The 19034-nt window shown below is 33.5% G+C and overlaps 2 protein-coding genes across 3 annotated transcripts; one reads left to right on the top strand and one right to left on the bottom strand.

Annotated features, from left to right (window-relative positions):
- Nucleotides 1-639: 639 nt before the first annotated feature.
- Nucleotides 640-3087, bottom strand: LOC121728674 (transcriptional adapter 1-like). The gene is made up of 3 exons (XM_042116899.1): nt 2610-3087; nt 970-1334; nt 640-795 (listed from the first exon to the last, which is right to left on the bottom strand). The coding sequence occupies exons 1-3, from the start codon at nt 3000-3002 to the stop codon at nt 648-650; spliced, it is 906 nt and encodes a 301-aa protein (XP_041972833.1). The 5' UTR covers nt 3003-3087; the 3' UTR covers nt 640-647.
- Nucleotides 3088-15700: 12613 nt separating this feature from the next.
- Nucleotides 15701-18712, top strand: LOC121728701. 2 transcript variants are annotated; one of them, XM_042116937.1, is made up of 6 exons: nt 15701-15795; nt 15888-16020; nt 16816-16882; nt 17442-17864; nt 18061-18175; nt 18288-18712. In XM_042116937.1, the coding sequence occupies exons 1-4, from the start codon at nt 15743-15745 to the stop codon at nt 17795-17797; spliced, it is 609 nt and encodes a 202-aa protein (XP_041972871.1). In that variant the 5' UTR covers nt 15701-15742; the 3' UTR covers nt 17798-17864; nt 18061-18175; nt 18288-18712. The 2 variants fall into 2 exon arrangements, 1 of the variants encoding a protein (XP_041972871.1); XR_006035857.1 differs by lacking the exons at nt 15701-15795; nt 15888-16020 and adding an exon at nt 16522-16704.
- The last annotated feature ends 322 nt before the right edge of the window (nt 18713-19034 follow it).

Below are 19034 nucleotides of genomic sequence, written 5' to 3'. Positions count from 1 at the left end.
GCAAGGTGTTTATTTTGGAAAGCAAAGGGCCTCGCAAAGACCTTCTGCCCGGAGCCTCGCAATGGGTAAGGCCGCCCCTAGCAGTAATGAAGGAGACAGCAAAAGGTTTTTTCACTTTAAATTGTTTTCTGCTCTTACTCGTCTATGAAGGCAAAGCAAGGAATTTTTTTAGCTTTCATCTAGTTATTTATTATAATTAAGTAGCTTCATGAATTACTTAAGTAATCTTATTTCATGTTTTAAATCATGCCTATCTAGGTTTTTACTTTTTTATTAAAATAATTCTTTTACTTTGCCTTGCCTTGCCTTTAAGTATTGAAAAGTGTTCATAAATATTTTATTGTGCTATTGCTGAAAATAGCATGTTTTGTAATTTAATTTCAATGTTTTATTGATATTTAAAAAAATATATATGTACCAAAAAGTAGAATTACTAATAATAATTAATTATTATTATAATGTTAATGAATAAATAGATCAATATGAAATAGTAAATATCAAATGAAATGTTCCTTTTACTAAGTTATGTTTTATTATTGAATTATAATAAAAATTTGAATTTTAAATAGTGTTTATTTTATACTTAAAGCTACATTTCCATTAACTAACCAATACTTATTTTTTTTAAATCCCATTTACCACTTGATCTAGTAACTAGGATGATTCAACATTACCGCCAGCCTCTCCATGTTGATTGCGTAGATTGAGTGGCATGCAATTATGTTCTTATGTGACAGAAGTGTGGTGTAGAATTCATCTATTGTCAGCCTATCATCATTGGGCTCTTTGTTTGCACTAAAAAAAAAACAATTTAGCAGCAGTATTTTATTTACCAAGATTTTTTAGTTTTTCAATATTATGGCATTTCAATACAATATGTTTGAGAAAAGTAAACATCTCAAAATAGTGAATACATTCAATTATTATCATCAATTTTTAAAATATCAAGGTATTAAAATAAAATAGTACCTGCAAGCAATTTCAAATGCAGCAGAATGCTCGACTTCATCTAGAGTGGGCGGGCAACGTGGTCCCAATGCTTCTCCGCTATCATCCAACCCCACTCTCCCTTCGCTCTGTGGATCGTACAACTTATTGCTATTCCTCAGCCACATGTTCGGCACATCCGCCCCAATATCATACATAAACCGGTTGTTACGTAACTTGTATCCTTTGCGTTGTGCTATCACAGTACTAATGATGTTCTTTAGGAACTTCTGAACAGCGACAACGATGAGATCTGCTGCGTCATCATCTGCACCTTCTAGTCCAAGTTCCCATGCGGATAACATAAATCTACCAACAACAAGTGCGTGATCTGGTAGAAATATTTCCTAAAAAAAAAAGGTTTTTAATAATGCTTGCAAATATGTAGGTCCAAGTTTAGAGAAATATGTAGCTTTCATATTATTCATTACTAGCGACCCGCCCCAGCTTCGCACGGGTATAAAATATATTACAGCCTATGTCACTAAAAAATGATTAAAATTGATTCAGTAGTTTTGAGAAATAATTAATTTATATTCATTACTACCCGTGGCCCGCATTGGTCGGTACCTACTGCCGCAAAAGCTACGTCCCGCAATTTTTAAATCTGTAATATCTTCGAAAATATTCATTTAAAATTTAAATCATAATATGCTTTATACGCTTTCATACGTGGAAGATCCATACTTCGGCACGAATGGGCCGGCTCGACCGGAGAAATACCACGTTCTCACAGAAAACGGGCATGAAGCAGCGCTTGCGCTGTGTTTCGCCGAGTGAACTCCGGTAAACTCACACCGGAGGCCCAATCCCCTACCCTATTCCCTTCCCTACCCTCCCCTACTCCCTTCCCTTCCCTCCGCTACCCTCCCCTATTACTCTATTCCCTCTTAAAATGCCGGCAACGCACCTTCAGCTCTTCACTTGAACTATAGTTAATCGATATCATGAACTAATTGACTTTCTTTCCTGTGGACGATGTATATTGTATAGTGATACCCTTCCCGCGAGGGCATCGCCGCATTGGTAGCGCCCACTTCGAAACGGGCGTACATCGCAATATTTTAATTTCGCCATAACTTCTAAACCAAACATCAAATTTTAATAATTCAAAGACCAAATATATTCTACATAAACTGTACTTAGTGATGAAATAATTTATTTTGATAAGGATTATTAGCATGAGTAAAATAAATCCGTTTAAATGTAGATCAATAAAAATCAAGATTTTTAAATAAAAAAAATGGTTGTTGTGCCTCACTTGACATAGATAGGTATAGTGTGTCGCGGACATTTTTGTAGATATTTATAAGATCTACATTTACTTCGAACATTGTATAGTTCTATCTTTATAGTTTAGGCAGCGTACGCAAAATAAGTAAATTTTCTGGTTGTTTCTGAAAAACTGAAATATCTTACGGAACCCTATATTTTCCAAAATAAAAAGTAGCATAAGTTACTCGTAAATAATGTAGCTTTCGAATGGTGAAAGAATTTTTAAAATCGGTCCAGTAGTTTTTGAGCCTATTCATTACAATTAAACAAACAAACAAAGTTTACCTCTTTATAATATTAGTATAGATAATATTGTTATTGTACATACTTAATATGTAAAGGCCAACCTGTGCTGCATATTTCACACCATCGCTTCCAGCCCCGGGCGGCGAGTTAGGCGGCAAATATTCTAATAAATCTGCCGGTTCGAAGTTTGATTTCTCGGACATTCGCGAGCTTCTCTTGTGTCTTCTACTTCTGTTGTGTGAACTCGATTTCTCATGGGCTATGTTTATTGACGCTTCAGCCAACCCTTCAACTTTGTTTAATAGAGCCAACAGGAATTCGTTGTGATATTGAACCTGATCAGAATGTAGTAGAGCACGAGCTTCGGTATCGAACTCTTCTTTAGTTAATTTCATTCGAAACCATTGTTTCATGTGATTGAAATATTTAGTCGATTTCTCACCTAAGGCTTCATTGAGCCTACGACGACAAATATTTAGGGCATCAGACGACATAGCGTTAGGACTTGTTTTATTTTACAATCATAGAAATCTTGGTAGTAATAAAAAAATAGCTTCAGAAAAACAAACAAATTTTACAAAATTGTATAGAGTAGGTTTCATCGAATAGTTCCTTTGCTGTCATGTTGGCCACAGATTACTAGTATATATTTGTTACTGTCCAATTTTAAACTAGTAATCTGTGTTACTGTCTGTCAACACCAGCGTTGCCACAATGTTACTTTTGTAATGTCGGCTGTACACTCTCGCCGAGAGCTCTCGGGCGAGAGTCTCGTGCGAGAGCCCCTTGCCCGAGTGCGATCATGTACATTCTCGCTTAGTTCAATTGCAGTTATGAACTCAGAGAAGATGGACCATTATTTTTCTCTATGCATCGAAAGATATCATTGTAATCCAAAGATATATAATCATATTTAATTTTATTTCTCACAGATAATGACTGATAATGACGTTTATTATTGTTATTTTGCTGTTCTGCACTGTCTAGCGGCGCGACTAGTAGTGAAAAACGCGAGTGTACAGTAATGCGCTCGCTTTCCTCGCGAGACCCTTTGTCTCGGGCGCAAAATACCGACACCGGTGACCGGACCGAGAGGGTCCGAGACAGGCGAGACGAGGCGAGCGCACCCATTTACACTCTCGCACTCGGGCCGCCTCGCTGTGTCTCGGTGAGAGTGTACAGCCGACATAACATTTTACGTTACTTTTGACCCTTGCATGTTACATTCATGTGACATGACTACAGATGTTACTTTTACGTTACTTTTGGTAATTGAAAAAAAAAGATGTTTGAAACCAAAAATGCGAAAACGAAACACACTTAGTTTTATTGAGTTTTGTCGTTACAGCTGACAATGCTTTGAATGAACGTGGCGAAAAAAGCAACTAACGCTGCCATCATACAAAAACAAATTTTTAACAGTTCTCCTTTATCAGCAGCGCCCCCGCCCACGAGTCTGACTCGCTCATAAAGGGTTCCGTACCGTGATAGAGCAAAAATAGGCCAAAAATTGTGTTTTTTTGTATAAGAGCTTATGTTATTATATTTTCATTTCAATAGGTATATAAATAATTTTAATAATAAAATAATTATACGGAATCCAAAAAATCACTTCATCTCTATATCTCTATATGTATAGTATGTTTTCGTGCATTCTGGATTCCCCCCCCCCCCCCCCCCGGCATTTAAAATATTATTTATGTAATACGAAATGTTACTTTTCCCCTCAAAATGTTACTTTTCGCATGACAATAAGTTACTTTCGAACATACAGCTCTGGCAACACTGGTAAACAACACGGCAGACATCAAAATTCAAATATATACTTAGTAATCTGTGGCAGACATGCTCTGCGAGTATTCATAAGTTTTACTGTGAGAAAATCATGCCGAAAACATTAAAGAGTGGTGAAGGAATGATGGTGTTAAGAGTGAAAGTGTTTTGTGAACGTGAGAAAAGTAAGGGGGGCCCAATAAATGTGAATAACTCAAGTTGCCGCCATTTCAGCTTAGTGAAATAGGGTTACCAGCATCAGTTCACATACTACTTAGGGATACTACGTATCATCAGTTTAATCACCCTGAAATACAGTAAAACTTATGAATACTATCAGAGCGTGTCTACCGTGTTTACGTTATTAACAGCCCCTCTATCATGAGCTCTTAAAGCCAGCCAGAATACTGACTGGCTCGCATTTTGGTACCATGACCTCTATTTTCCAGCCAGTCAGTGGTCACGTGACACAAAACTCACTTCTCCATTGATAACTGAGTAATAATTTCGAATCATGACAACACTTCTGACATAAGCTCGCTTGCTTTTACGTCAAATACAGCAATTCAATAAACACCAACCAACGAGTAGCTTTTACTGAATAGTTTACATTTTAGTAATTTTGTTTATTAATATTACATACTTTTTAGTCTTAAATTATATTGCTATTTAGTTGGTTAGTTACTTAATAAGTTATATTTTAGTCTATAGCATATATTTTAGTGAAAATAATTCGTTATTAAAACCAAAAAACTAAACATTCGAAGTGTCCAAATTTTTGGAAAACGATTAAGTAGGTATTCTCAAGTTAATCACGAAGTGATACATAAGAAACGTAGAGACCTTAGTAATCCATTTAGTGTTAGTGAGGTTTCAGAATAATAACATAAGTGAGGTGTAGTATACCTATATGTCTAGTCAACAATAAGGTTTGCATTTGTGCGATGAGCTAAGACTGCATTGATTTAGTACACAAGAAACACATACAAGGTATAAGGAACACAAGTGTTGTGTATAATTACTTACTGTAAAACAAGTATGAATTTTCACCAAAAACCTACAGGTACAATCTTATAGTTGCATTGTAGGTTTTTGTGTTATTTCACAAACTATTTCCTTGTAAATCTGAAGTATTATTGGTATATGCATGATAAACACTGCACCAAAGAGGTAAATTCAATATTACTTACTTTTAACAAGAATTTTCAGAACACAACCTTTTAAACTTTAGATGTATGTATAACATGCTCCGGATAAACATTGACACACCTAAACTTCTAGAAAAGTTAAATAATTGATAATATCATAGAATCCCAATTAGCTAAATTCTCATATGAGCACTTTTTTATTTAAGTATAACTTCTTCTCTTGACTACAATATGGTATTATATGATGGGAATAGTGTAAATCACTAAATTTTACTCAAAAACAAAAACCTACATTATAGTACTTTTCCAAAAAAGACTTACTTAATAAGAATTGCATAACAAACATATGGAACTTATTGTTCATAAAACATAATATTATCATAGGAACATATATTATTATGTATTACCAAAAATACTTTTGTACTTACCTCAATAATAATAATAAGTATTAGTTTTATATTAAATTAAAACTTAAAATACATGAGGACTTACTATGTACTTCTTAGGAACCTATCTTAGGAGCATTTCGTACAATCTTTTGATTGCAGTAGGTCTTTGTGTTATTTCACAAACTATTTCCTTGTAAACCATGCATGATAAACGCTGCACCAAAGAGGTAAATTCAAAGGTATTACTTTCTCAATAACAAGAATTTTGAGAACACAACCTTTGAAACTTTAGATTCATGTATATTCACGAATAAATATTGACACACACACATACACCTAAACTACTAGAAAAGTTAAATCATTGATAATATAAAATCCAAATTAGCTAAATTCTCATATGCACTTTTTCATTTATAACTTCTCTTGACTACAATATGATATAATATATAATGGGAATAGTCACTAAAACTCAAAAATATAATCCTACATTACTTATAGTACTTTTTCCAAAAAGACATAACAAAAATTGCATAACAAACATACTTATTGTTCATAAAACATAATATTTTCATTGGAACTTATATTATTATTACCAAAAATTCTTTTGTACCTCAATAATAATAATATTAGTTTTATATTTTTACATTAAAATTTAAAATACATTTTAAATTTTAATGTAATAAGGACTTTAGTAAGTCCTCATGTATTATACATTTTAAAAAGATGTGGTCGTTTTAGGTACCTATCAGACAGAGTGGTCACGCGTTGAAGCATTTGCGTTGGAGCAGTCAGTGTGTGACTGAGGAGCAATTCTGACACATTCAGAACTCCTCCTGTGTGAGTATATAGAGATACTCACACGGGAGGCATTCTACAACATAATACAACACAAAGAACACAAAACCCTTGACCGCTCTCTGTCTGAGATATCCCAGGCAATTTCCCATAGTTGCAACTTGCAATGCAGTTTCTAATTGTTATTGGTTTGCCAAATAAAAGTCTGAAATTATAATATTGTTTTTATCTTTCATCAAAAGTTGGTATTTGAACTCCTTTAATAATAATAAATTAATATTTACACAAGGGATATTTGATTCATCTTCTTTGATTTTAAGTGACAAGACCTTGTTTAAGATTTCCGCTGTATAAATATTTTTATAAGTATAATAAAAAAGAGATTTAACACTTGCCTATCTGATACTAGGTTGATAATAAGGTTTAAGACAAATGTAGTACCTATTGATGAAAGCTGTGTATGAATATGTATCTAAGGTAGGTATATTTAAGTGAGAAAATAAATAAAAAAACATTTAAAAACGAGTATTTATTAAATTTCTTTTAATTAAAGCTTTTGAGTGAATATATATTATCTTCCTAGGACTTCGTCATCATTACACTTGCAATTCTTTATTATAAAATGTAGTACTTATAGTATCTCAGTGTTAGCAATCATCCTTTATCCTGAAAAATATTTGGTTCAGCGTACACAGTACTAATAATGTAAAATGCCTTACAAGGCACGAAAAGGGGATTATTAAACTTATAAATTGCCTGTTTATGTTACAATAATACCTATTTGAAAGCTCAAAAAAACGTAGGTGTTCAAGAATGAGTTCAAGTTCAACAAACTATGTTCAACTCATGACATCAACTCTGTTGTAATGCATGTAATTGTAATCCACAAGTTTGATGCATTTCTAAGACTTTTTCATGGTAGATTATTTAGCGTAGGTATCAAATAGGTATAGGATATAATAAACTTATCAATTTCTTGCTTAAAACATAATCTCTATAAACTTAATAACAATATCTAATTATCTTTTTTTTTTGTCTCCTTCTTCTTCTCTTTTTTAATTGCCGACTCAGTTAGTTGCCAATGTCAGAGAATTCTTTCTCCTCTAGATCGCCATGCTTGTGATAATATAAACATGAAGGAGTGTTATTTTCTCAGTGTTTTCATAAAGGGCTTATAAAATACCAAAAAATATAAATAAAACCATTTACACATTTATAATAATTACCTTTAAATACAATAAATCGGTGCAAAAGTAACTATTCCTACATTGACCACGTTATATATTAGAAAATAGTATATTTTATAATAAAAAATATCAATCTTTTTTTAAACTATATTTTCATCTTGATTTACAATTTTTCCGTTAGTCGTTATGGCTAAGCCATTTCAATTCCTAAAAAAAAACAATTCCGTTAGTCAAATTTGACGTTCGTGTTTGACATTTCTTAATCCAGTTCAGAGACAAATATTACAGGTTAAAACCATTGAGAAGTAAAAGTGCAAATGATACCGAAACAGAACCACTCACTTTACAACTGTTTACATACCTGCACGGATTAGCTCAGGTTTTGACAAAGTTAGTGATAGGTCAAGGACCCCTATCATTAACTTTGTCAAAACCTGAGCTTAGTTAGTGATAGGTCAAGGACCCCTATCATTAACTTTGTCAAAACCTGAGCTAATCCGTGCAGGTATGTAAACAGTTGTAAAGTGAGTGGTTCTGTTTCGGTATCATTTGCACTTTTACTTCTGAATGGTTTTAACCTGTAATATTTGTCTCTGAACTGGATTAAGAAAATATGTCAAACACGAACGTCAAATTTGACTAACGGAATTGTTTTTTTTTTAGGAATTGAAATGGCTTAGCCATAACGACTAACGGAAAAATTGTAAATCAAGATGAAAATATAGTTTAAAAAAAGATTGATATTTTTTATTATAAAATATACTATTTTCTAATATATAACGTGGTCAATGTAGGAATAGTTACTTTTGCACCGATTTATTGTATTTAAAGGTAATTATTATAAATGTGTAAATGGTTTTATTTATATTTTTTTGGTATTTTATAAGCCCTTTATGAAAACACTGAGAAAATAACACTCCTTCATGTTTATATTATCACAAGCATGGCGATCTAGAGGAGAAAGAATTCTCTGACATTGGCAACTAACTGAGTCGGCAATTAAAAAAGAGAAGAAGAAGGAGACAAAAAAAAAAAGATAATTAGATATTGTTATTAAGTTTATAGAGATTATGTTTTAAGCAAGAAATTGATAAGTTTATTATATCCTATACCTATTTGATACCTACGCTAAATAATCTACCATGAAAAAGTCTTAGAAATGCATCAAACTTGTGGATTACAATTACATGCATTACAACAGAGTTGATGTCATGAGTTGAACATAGTTTGTTGAACTTGAACTCATTCTTGAACACCTACGTTTTTTTGAGCTTTCAAATAGGTATTATTGTAACATAAACAGGCAATTTATAAGTTTAATAATCCCCTTTTCGTGCCTTGTAAGGCATTTTACATTATTAGTACTGTGTACGCTGAACCAAATATTTTTCAGGATAAAGGATGATTGCTAACACTGAGATACTATAAGTACTACATTTTATAATAAAGAATTGCAAGTGTAATGATGACGAAGTCCTAGGAAGATAATATATATTCACTCAAAAGCTTTAATTAAAAGAAATTTAATAAATACTCGTTTTTAAATGTTTTTTCATTTATTTTCTCACTTAAATATACTTACCTACCTTAGATACATATTCATACACAGCTTTCATCAATAGGTACTACATTTGTCTTAAACCTTATTATCAACCTAGTATCAGATAGGCAAGTGTTAAATCTCTTTTATATTATACTTATAAAAATATTTATACAGCGGAAATCTTAAACAAGGTCTTGTCACTTAAAATCAAAGAAGATGAATCAAATATCCCTTGTGTAAATATTAATTTATTATTATTAAAGGAGTTCAAATACCAACTTTTGATGAAAGATAAAAACAATATTATAATTTCAGACTTTTATTTGGCAAACCAATAACAATTAGAAACTGCATTGCAAGTTGCAACTATGGGAAATTGCCTGGGATATCTCAGACAGAGAGCGGTCAAGGGTTTTGTGTTCTTTGTGTTGTATTATGTTGTAGAATGCCTCCCGTGTGAGTATCTCTATATACTCACACAGGAGGAGTTCTGAATGTGTCAGAATTGCTCCTCAGTCACACACTGACTGCTCCAACGCAAATGCTTCAACGCGTGACCACTCTGTCTGATAGGTCCCTAAAACGACCACATCTTTTTAAAATGTATAATACATGAGGACTTACTAAAGTCCTTATTACATTAAAATTTAAAATGTATTTTAAATTTTAATGTAATAATATAAAACTAATATTATTATTATTGAGGTACAAAAGAATTTTTGGTAATAATAATATAAGTTCCAATGAAAATATTATGTTTTATGAACAATAAGTATGTTTGTTTTGCAATTTTTGTTATGTCTTTTTGGAAAAAGTACTATAAGTAATGTAGGATTATATTTTTGAGTTTTAGTGACTATTCCCATTATATATTATATCATATTGTAGTCAAGAGAAGTTATAAATGAAAAAGTGCATATGAGAATTTAGCTAATTTGGATTTTATATTATCAATGATTTAACTTTTCTAGTAGTTTAGGTGTATGTGTGTGTGTCAATATTTATTCGTGAATATACATGAATCTAAAGTTTCAAAGGTTGTGTTCTCAAAATTCTTGTTATTGAGAAAGTAATACCTTTGAATTTACCTCTTTCGTGCAGCGTTTATCATGCATGGTTTACAAGGAAATAGTTTGTGAAATAACACAAAGACCTACTGCAATCAAAAGATTGTACGAAATGCTCCTAAGATAGGTTCCTAAGAAGTACATAGTAAGTCCTCATGTATTTTAAGTTTTAATTTAATATAAAACTAATACTTATTATTATTATTGAGGTAAGTACAAAAGTATTTTTGGTAATACATAATAATATATGTTCCTATGATAATATTATGTTTTATGAACAATAAGTTCCATATGTTTGTTATGCAATTCTTATTAAGTAAGTCTTTTTTGGAAAAGTACTATAATGTAGGTTTTTGTTTTTGAGTAAAATTTAGTGATTTACACTATTCCCATCATATAATACCATATTGTAGTCAAGAGAAGAAGTTATACTTAAATGAAAAAGTGCTCATATGAGAATTTAGCTAATTGGGATTCTATGATATTATCAATTATTTAACTTTTCTAGAAGTTTAGGTGTGTCAATGTTTATCCGGAGCATGTTATACATACATCTAAAGTTTAAAAGGTTGTGTTCTGAAAATTCTTGTTAAAAGTAAGTAATATTGAATTTACCTCTTTGGTGCAGTGTTTATCATGCATATACCAATAATACTTCAGATTTACAAGGAAATAGTTTGTGAAATAACACAAAAACCTACAATGCAACTATAAGATTGTACCTGTAGGTTTTTGGTGAAAATTCATACTTGTTTTACAGTAAGTAATTATACACAACACTTGTGTTCCTTATACCTTGTATGTGTTTCTTGTGTACTAAATCAATGCAGTCTTAGCTCATCGCACAAATGCAAACCTTATTGTTGACTAGACATATAGGTATACTACACCTCACTTATGTTATTATTCTGAAACCTCACTAACACTAAATGGATTACTAAGGTCTCTACGTTTCTTATGTATCACTTCGTGATTAACTTGAGAATACCTACTTAATCGTTTTCCAAAAATTTGGACACTTCGAATGTTTAGTTTTTTGGTTTTAATAACGAATTATTTTCACTAAAATATATGCTATAGACTAAAATATAACTTATTAAGTAACTAACCAACTAAATAGCAATATAATTTAAGACTAAAAAGTATGTAATATTAATAAATAAAATTACTAAAATGTAAACTATTCAGTAAAAGCTACTCGTTGGTTGGTGTTTATTGAATTGCTGTATTTGACGTAAAAGCAAGCGAGCTTATGTCAGAAGTGTTGTCATGATTCGAAATTATTACTCAGTTAACAATGGAGAAGTGAGTTTTGTGTCACGTGACCACTGACTGGCTGGAAAATAGAGGTCATGGTACCAAAATGCGAGCCAGTCAGTATTCTGGCTGGCTTTAAGAGCTCATGATAGAGGGGCTGGAATGCAAACATGATGGCAAAGGAACTATTTGATTAAACGCACTTCTAGTGATGAAAACTACATACATGCGTCATGCGAACGAAGTCGCGGGTAAAAGATAGAACTTATATTATTATCATCGTTCATCATTCATGTTCGTTTTTATGTTTTTCAGAATGGCAAGACAGTTTCAATTATGAATCTGCTAATGAATTGAATTGCCATTGACTTAGGACGTTATTTTACAAAATTAGATGAATCACCGACGATATTGCTCGTAATATCGTCGCTAGGAATTGCTAAAAGTAACCATTTTAGCCCCGCTGGGCAAAATAATGTAAAACTTGATACATTTCAATTTGAAAAAGACGCAATCATATTCCAATGAATAGGATAATAAAGTTATTATAACGATGTTTTAGCTAAAATTCACGGCAGAAATAGCCCTATTTACTGATATTCACACCAAATGTCACAGGAATAATACATTTTGGTTATGACAACATCTTACCTGCACTTGTGCAAGATGACGGATATGTAATGGCTTATATTTTACCAATAATGAATACCTATCAAAAACCCAAATAACACAATTTGGGAAAAAATAATAAAAACCACACCAACAATAAAAAGTAGAAGAAGTTTGAAAGTGACATGCCCGCTAAAACTCTTTCAGTTGTCAAGTTTCAGTTTGACAAGTTTTTATTATGTCAGCGTGTTCCTAAACTATTACCAGTGTACTGGTCTAATCGCTTAGGCCAATGATCGCTTAGGCTTAAGATATTTTGATTTATGTCACACTTGACAATACACTGATATTTTTTGGGAACACAACCCATATGTAGTCAGTGATGCCAGCCTGCAGATAATTTCAGGTCGGTGAGGAACCAATAGAAAATCTAGAAGTGTCTTTCCTTACGCCATCTAGTTAAGATTGTTAAAATTAAAAAATATAAATGAAAATCCCTCATTGCGGCTCTTCACGATGGGCCAGCGTAGTGGGCCATTACGATGGCCCAGCGTGTGGAGGGCGTCGTGGCGTAGGATGGCCGATGGCGCCAGCGCTGGCCGTGGAATGTGTGGACGGTGTCGGTTTTTCGGCCGCACATCAAAGGATGATAGCCCAGCGATGGCGGTACGCCTCTACACGTTGGCGATACGACAGTCGATGCCTGACCGCGGTCGAGTGAGGACGTCGTAATTCGTATTACAATTTACGAATTTCATTCAAAATGACGAGTACGTGGTCTCATAATGAATGATAATATGATAAAGCCGAAAGTTTGTATGGATGTTTGTTACTTTTGTTACTCTTTTACTCAAAACTACTGAACGGATTTTAATGAAACTTTACAATAATTATTATAGCTTTTATAACTGACTCTTTAAAGATACAATTTTGGGAGTTGTTTTAAGAACGAAAAGCATATTATGCTATTATTACATTCATCATTGTCATCATCATCACTACCATAAACCATTATTTTAATTTTAGGTCTCGAAATAATTATTCGTAGAATTCAAGAGAAGGTTCATATTAGGAGGGAGGTGATACGAAGTTCACCGGGTCATCTGGTGAAGTCATAAATTATTAAAAATGCACGTTTTGCATTGCCGCAATGGCTAATGCTTACACGTCCATCTTGAACGACGTTTAGATCACAACTGAACACGGCCATCATGTAGAGGCGTTGCGACCATTGACCATTTTATTTGTTAAAAATATATATGATAAAAGCATCATTTTAAAATAATATTAGCTCGATGCACTCCTTCACCATAATATAAACTATAACTGTGCGAAATTTCATTTTTTTTCACGTTTCCCCATTTTTCGTAAAAAGGGTTACAAAGTTTTTCTCTCGCGTATTAATATATAGATAGCTTTTATATTATATACTAGCTGTTGCCCGCGACTTCGTCCGCGTTAGCATAGTAGATCACATCCCAAGTATTATTATTGTACAAAATGATTCAATATACAGAATTGATTTTCCTACGATTTTATTATATGTAGATGTTCCACGCGGCTTTGCTTGCGTAATTTAGGAATTTCACGCAACCGTACATTTTGCAGCAAAAAATAGCCTATGTCCCTTCACGTGGTCTATTCTTCATGTTTGCCAAATAACATAAAAATTGCTCCAGTAGTTCATAAGATAATAAGCAATTCCAAATAATTTCCACCGTTTTTTTCCACATCTTCAACTATTTCTTCGCTCCTATTAGTCTTAGCATGATAAAATATAGCACATAGCCTTCCTCGATAAATGGGATATCTATCACTGAAAGAATTTTTAAATCATACCAGTAGTTCCTGAGATTAGCGCGTTCAAATTAGCCCTTTCATATAATTTCCCACGTCTTTTCCACATTTTGCTCTATTTCTTAGTTCCTATTTGTTTTAGCGTAATAAAATATAGCTTATAGCCTACCTCAATAAATGAGCTATCTTACATTGAAAGAATTTTTCAAATCGGATAAGTAGTTCCTAAGATTAGCGCGTTCAAATAGGCCCTTTCATATAATTTCCCACGTTTTTTCCACATTTTGCTCTATTTCTTAGTTCCTATTTGTCTTAGCGTAATAAAATATAGCCTATAGCCTTCCTCGATCAATAGGCTATCTAACACTGAAATATTTTTTTAAATCGGACCAGTAGTTCTTGAGATTAGCGCGTTCAAATAAGCCCTTTCAAATAATTTCCCCCCGTTTTTTCCACATTTTCCTCTATTTCTTCGCTCCTATTATACTTAGCGTGATATAATATAGCCTATAGCCTTCCTCGATAAATGGGCTATCCAACAGTAAAATAATTTTTCAAATCTGATCAGTAGTTTTTATTTCGAGACTAAAATTAAAATAATGGTTTATATTATGGTAGTGATGATGATGACAATGATGAATGTAAGTAATAATAGCATAATATGCTTTCCTTTCTTAAAACAACGCCGAAACTCCCAAAATTGTATCTTTAACCTTTGATGTGCGGCCGAAAAACCGACACCGTCGCCATTCCACGGCCAGCGCTGGCGCCATCGGCCATCCTACGCCACTACGTCCTCCACACGCTGGGCCATCGTAATGGCCCACTACGCTGGCCCTATCAGCAGTCAGCACACACTGGCACACACTGACATTGGCGATTCACAAAGGAGCCATCAGTATCCCTAAGTAGTCTGTGGGAGCCATAAATAAGAAGAAGAGGAAGAAATCAACTTGCAGCGAAAATTGCGTTTTCGTCTCTCGTTAAAAATATATACAATTAAATACTAGTAATCTGTGATACTAGTAATCTGTGGTCTCTCGCATAAAGACATTTAAACTAGTAATCGGAGTTTTTGGGAGAATGTGAAAGAGTGATGTTGTGTTTTTATATTATTTTCCTAAAATTGTGTTATCTGGGTTTTTAATGTGTAATATTGGTAGGATATTAACCATTAAATATTCGTTATCGTGCACAAGTGTGGGAAAGTGATGTAATAACCAGAAACGTGCTCTTTTGTGTTCCCTCCAAAACTCCATCAAAAGTTTCAGTAAAGCATCCTACCACTTTACTGAATCGACCGACATGACTTCTTGACTGTATTGACTTTATGCTTAGACTTTGACTAGACTTTAGACCTGACTGATCTGACGATAATATATAAAAAATTGTATTAAAGAATATTGTTTTCCCGCCATAATATTATACTCGACACTGGCCATGGTTATAGCCGAAGTGCCATTATATGAAAAAAAAAAAAAAAAAAAAACTAGTAATCTGTGCATAAAGAAAAATAAATAAATACTTACCGGAGTTTTTCTATTAAAAGACTAAAAGTTATAATATAATATTATATTAAACCAAACAGTCCCCAAGCGGCACCCGGCTGTCGAGTATCGCATAACAATTGAAAATCTATTGTGTCTGCGATTCCCACGATCGAGGTATAATGAAAAAGTCAAGTCCTCAACAGTTGGAGACGATGGTCACTTTCATGGAAGAGTAAGTTTTATCGAACATAATAATCTAAAGCGTTATTGTGACGTTAAGACGTAATGAAGTTCAATAGGATTCATAATAATTATTTATTTCAGGCACGGTGATCTCAGTAAACCCTCAAATAGCGCCAAGGGTAGAATAGAAATGTTGAGAAGATGGGAACAATTAACTTCTCTATTAAATAGTAATGGCACCGGCGACTCCAAACCCACAGAAAAATGGAGAAAGGTAAGTTATCATTATGTAATTTATTTGTATATGAGGAAATGGATAGAACTTATTTACTTAATTAATTAGGTAATCATAACAAAACAAATCTATCATAACTTATTAAATGGTAAAATGGTAATAATAAGTAATAATAGGTATCTATGGACGCTTCACACCACGTCAGTCTTGCCCCGTGCTAAGTACCAAGGACTTGTGTTACAGGACAACAGAAATATATGTAATACTTTTATACTATACATAACATATTTAAGATTTTTTATTATATCACACACATATTTAATACACATCCAGACCGGGGAATATTGAAAACTTTTTGTTCCGTTGACGGGATTCAAACCCGCAACCCCCAGCTTGAGCTGGTCTAGCACCAGTACCAACCTCTGTGGCTCAGTTGGTTGAGGGTATTAGGGTAGTATTCTAATAATGTAATCCTAATTATTATGGTTTTGAGGAAAATATATTTTATTAATGGGTTTATTACGCTGCATGTTTAAGGTGTGGAGTGACTTAAAAAATAATACCAAGAAGAAGGCTGCTCGGCTTCACAAGGCAGCCAGCGGCACTGGTGGTGGTGAACCTGCAGTTTATTCAAAGATCACAGATTTAGAACAAAGGGTTCTAAATTTGAGAGGACTCCAAGTAGCACCAGACTTGGCATTGGAGGAGGCTGGGTTTTCACAGGTTAACATACTACTATGTTTAAATCAGACCATAAGTGTCTTATTTCTTTCTAAATAATTTTTGTTATTTGCTTGTGGTGTGCAAAATAGACTCATCCTTAATTTTTTACAGGATTATCCTACTGTGAATGTTGTTGATGCTGCAATAGAGAATCATGACTACTCTCAGGTAGAACAAAGTAAGTTGTGTGCATTTTTATACTTACCAAAAAAATACTAAATTGGAAGCAGTTAAATCTAATCTGTATTACCCAAATTGTTTAACCGATTCATTGCGGCGCACATTTTTGAAAACTTTTAGTAGTGGTGGCATACAATTTTCTTGTGACACGTTAGCCGTGGGCCGTGGCATACTCCATAGAAGTAGATGACACGGACATGTATTATATTTTGTTAACTTGATTTACTTATGTCTTATTTAGTTGAACACAAACCATTGATGTTAACGGAAGGTTACATTGTTTTGAGTTGATTTCGAGTAGTTTTACTAAGTGTTAACCTGAAAATGGCAGGTTTAAAGCGATTTTTTTATTCAGATGTTCCAAACCTCTTGTAGGTTTCAAAGTTAGAAAAATGAGTATATTAAATAGATCTGGGTTCCCGATGTAAATTACATTCGAAGATATTTTTTTTTATTATTTATATTAATAAATTTGTTAAGTTTTTCGGTAATACAAAATGTTAGAGTGTTTTGAACCTATCTATGTAGTTTCAGTTTTTTCATTCGTTTTTTTTCAGATCAACTCAATTTTACAAAACGTGGCAATTACTTGATCTGCGAAACTGAAAATTCTAGTCCCGAATCTCAGACTACGGAAGAACCTTTGCCAAAGAAAACCAAGTTGTCAACTGATTCCCAGAAAACTTACTGTGACTCGCAAGAAGAATTCCCCGATTCTCAGCCTTATGATGATAATATAAGTTATTGCAAAGAAAATGATAAATACGACGCCAAAGACGCTTTTATCGCTAAGGAAAAAGAATATCAATGTAACGATTTTTTCGGAAGAATAGTAGCGTTAGAATTGGCAAAGTTTCACGGAAATATGCGATATAATAAGATGAAGGAAATATTGGAGATTTTAAAGGAATAATTCTTAATATTTCTTTGTCTGCAAATAATTATCCGCCTAGGTACATAAGACTGATAAATAATTAAAAGTAAGTATGTCATCTAATTGGGTTTCAAATTAGTAAAACATGTGTGTAAACATTATATTTTTTGTTTATTAAAAACTTTTAGATAACAATCATAAATACATACACGATTTGAATGCCACTTATCATAAACTTAATGTTTTATCAAAACAGGTAATATTGTCTAGTTTAAATTGTTATTTAACTTGGTTAATTTTAGATGTTGAAATTTGGGACCAACCCAGTACATCACATGGCCATGTAAGCTCGCAACCTCTTCTCACTCTACAAATAACACTTCCTAAATCCTACACAAGAAAATGATACAGTTGAAGGTAAATACGTATCTTATTAACCTTCTTAAGCTTCTTTTCATAATAATTAATAATTATTATTACTTTAAAAAAATGTTTTATATGTGTAATATATTTTTTATTATTTACTTAGGTAGTGAAAGCATGCACAAGCTTACATCAAGACAACCCCAAGTACCTGCTCCTGAGGTATATCCTGCTTGGACTGGCCAAACCATGCCTCAAGAATCCCCTCGGCGACGTATCAGAAGTTCCCCCCGTAGAGTTGCCAGGGGATCTCCCCGGGGTCCAGGGACTTAGCCAAAGATCGAGGAGAAGATCACCAAGACATTAATTAGACTGGCTGACTGGACACACTGAGGAGGCTGCACAGCACTTTCTAAACTGATTGGGAGTGGAGACAGTTTTATTAAAAAATTAACATAGGGATTATATTGAAAAAAGGAGAGAACAAAATCTTATCAGAGAGATGGAATTGCAAACCCAAAGAACTTGGCAAGCTGTTGCCAGGGCCCCCGTAAGGGCTACTGGCGCCTGTGTGCAAAAAAATGGATTTTGGCGCCCTTTAGGCAAATTTTTTGGGACCTTGAGTTTGGCGCCCCTAGAGGATGGCGCCCGTGTGCATTGCACACATTGCACATATGGTATCGGGGGCCCTGGCTGTTGCAGTGAGGGGCTTAGAGCCAGGCCACAACACTGCGTTGCGGCGTCGTATCGCAAAAAATACATTGATTTTCAAAGGTTGTTTTTGCGATACGACGTCGCAGCGCAGCATTGTGGGCTGTGGGCAGCAGGCCTACTACCAAACCGTTTTGAGACTCAAATAATCGGACGAGAATACTGCGTCCTGCTCTAACACGTTTGTTAGAGTAGGACGCAA

The sequence above is a fragment of the Aricia agestis genome, chromosome 7, assembly GCF_905147365.1.
Source record: "Aricia agestis chromosome 7, ilAriAges1.1, whole genome shotgun sequence".
Taxonomy (NCBI): domain Eukaryota; kingdom Metazoa; phylum Arthropoda; class Insecta; order Lepidoptera; family Lycaenidae; genus Aricia; species Aricia agestis.
The sequence above is the reverse complement of the archived record's forward strand: the minus strand, read 5'-3'. Positions and strand labels throughout refer to the sequence as shown.

What these genes read in the sequence shown, in the direction of transcription:
- LOC121728674 (XM_042116899.1), bottom strand. Translation starts at nt 3,002, where the DNA reads ATGTCGTCTGATGCCCTAAATATTTGTCGTCGTAGGCTCAATGAAGCC. An exon ending in GTGTGAAATATGCAGCACAG is followed by an intron (nt 1,335 to 2,609) that starts GTTGGCCTTTAC and finishes TTTTTTTTTTAG; the next exon opens with GAAATATTTCTACCAGATCA. An exon ending in GCATTTGAAATTGCTTGCAG is followed by an intron (nt 796 to 969) that starts GTACTATTTTAT and finishes TTTTTTTTTTAG; the next exon opens with TGCAAACAAAGAGCCCAATG.
- LOC121728701 (XM_042116937.1), top strand. Translation starts at nt 15,743, where the DNA reads ATGAAAAAGTCAAGTCCTCAACAGTTGGAGACGATGGTCACTTTCATG. An exon ending in ATGGTCACTTTCATGGAAGA is followed by an intron (nt 15,796 to 15,887) that starts GTAAGTTTTATC and finishes TATTTATTTCAG; the next exon opens with GCACGGTGATCTCAGTAAAC. An exon ending in CCACAGAAAAATGGAGAAAG is followed by an intron (nt 16,021 to 16,815) that starts GTAAGTTATCAT and finishes AATTTTTTACAG; the next exon opens with GATTATCCTACTGTGAATGT.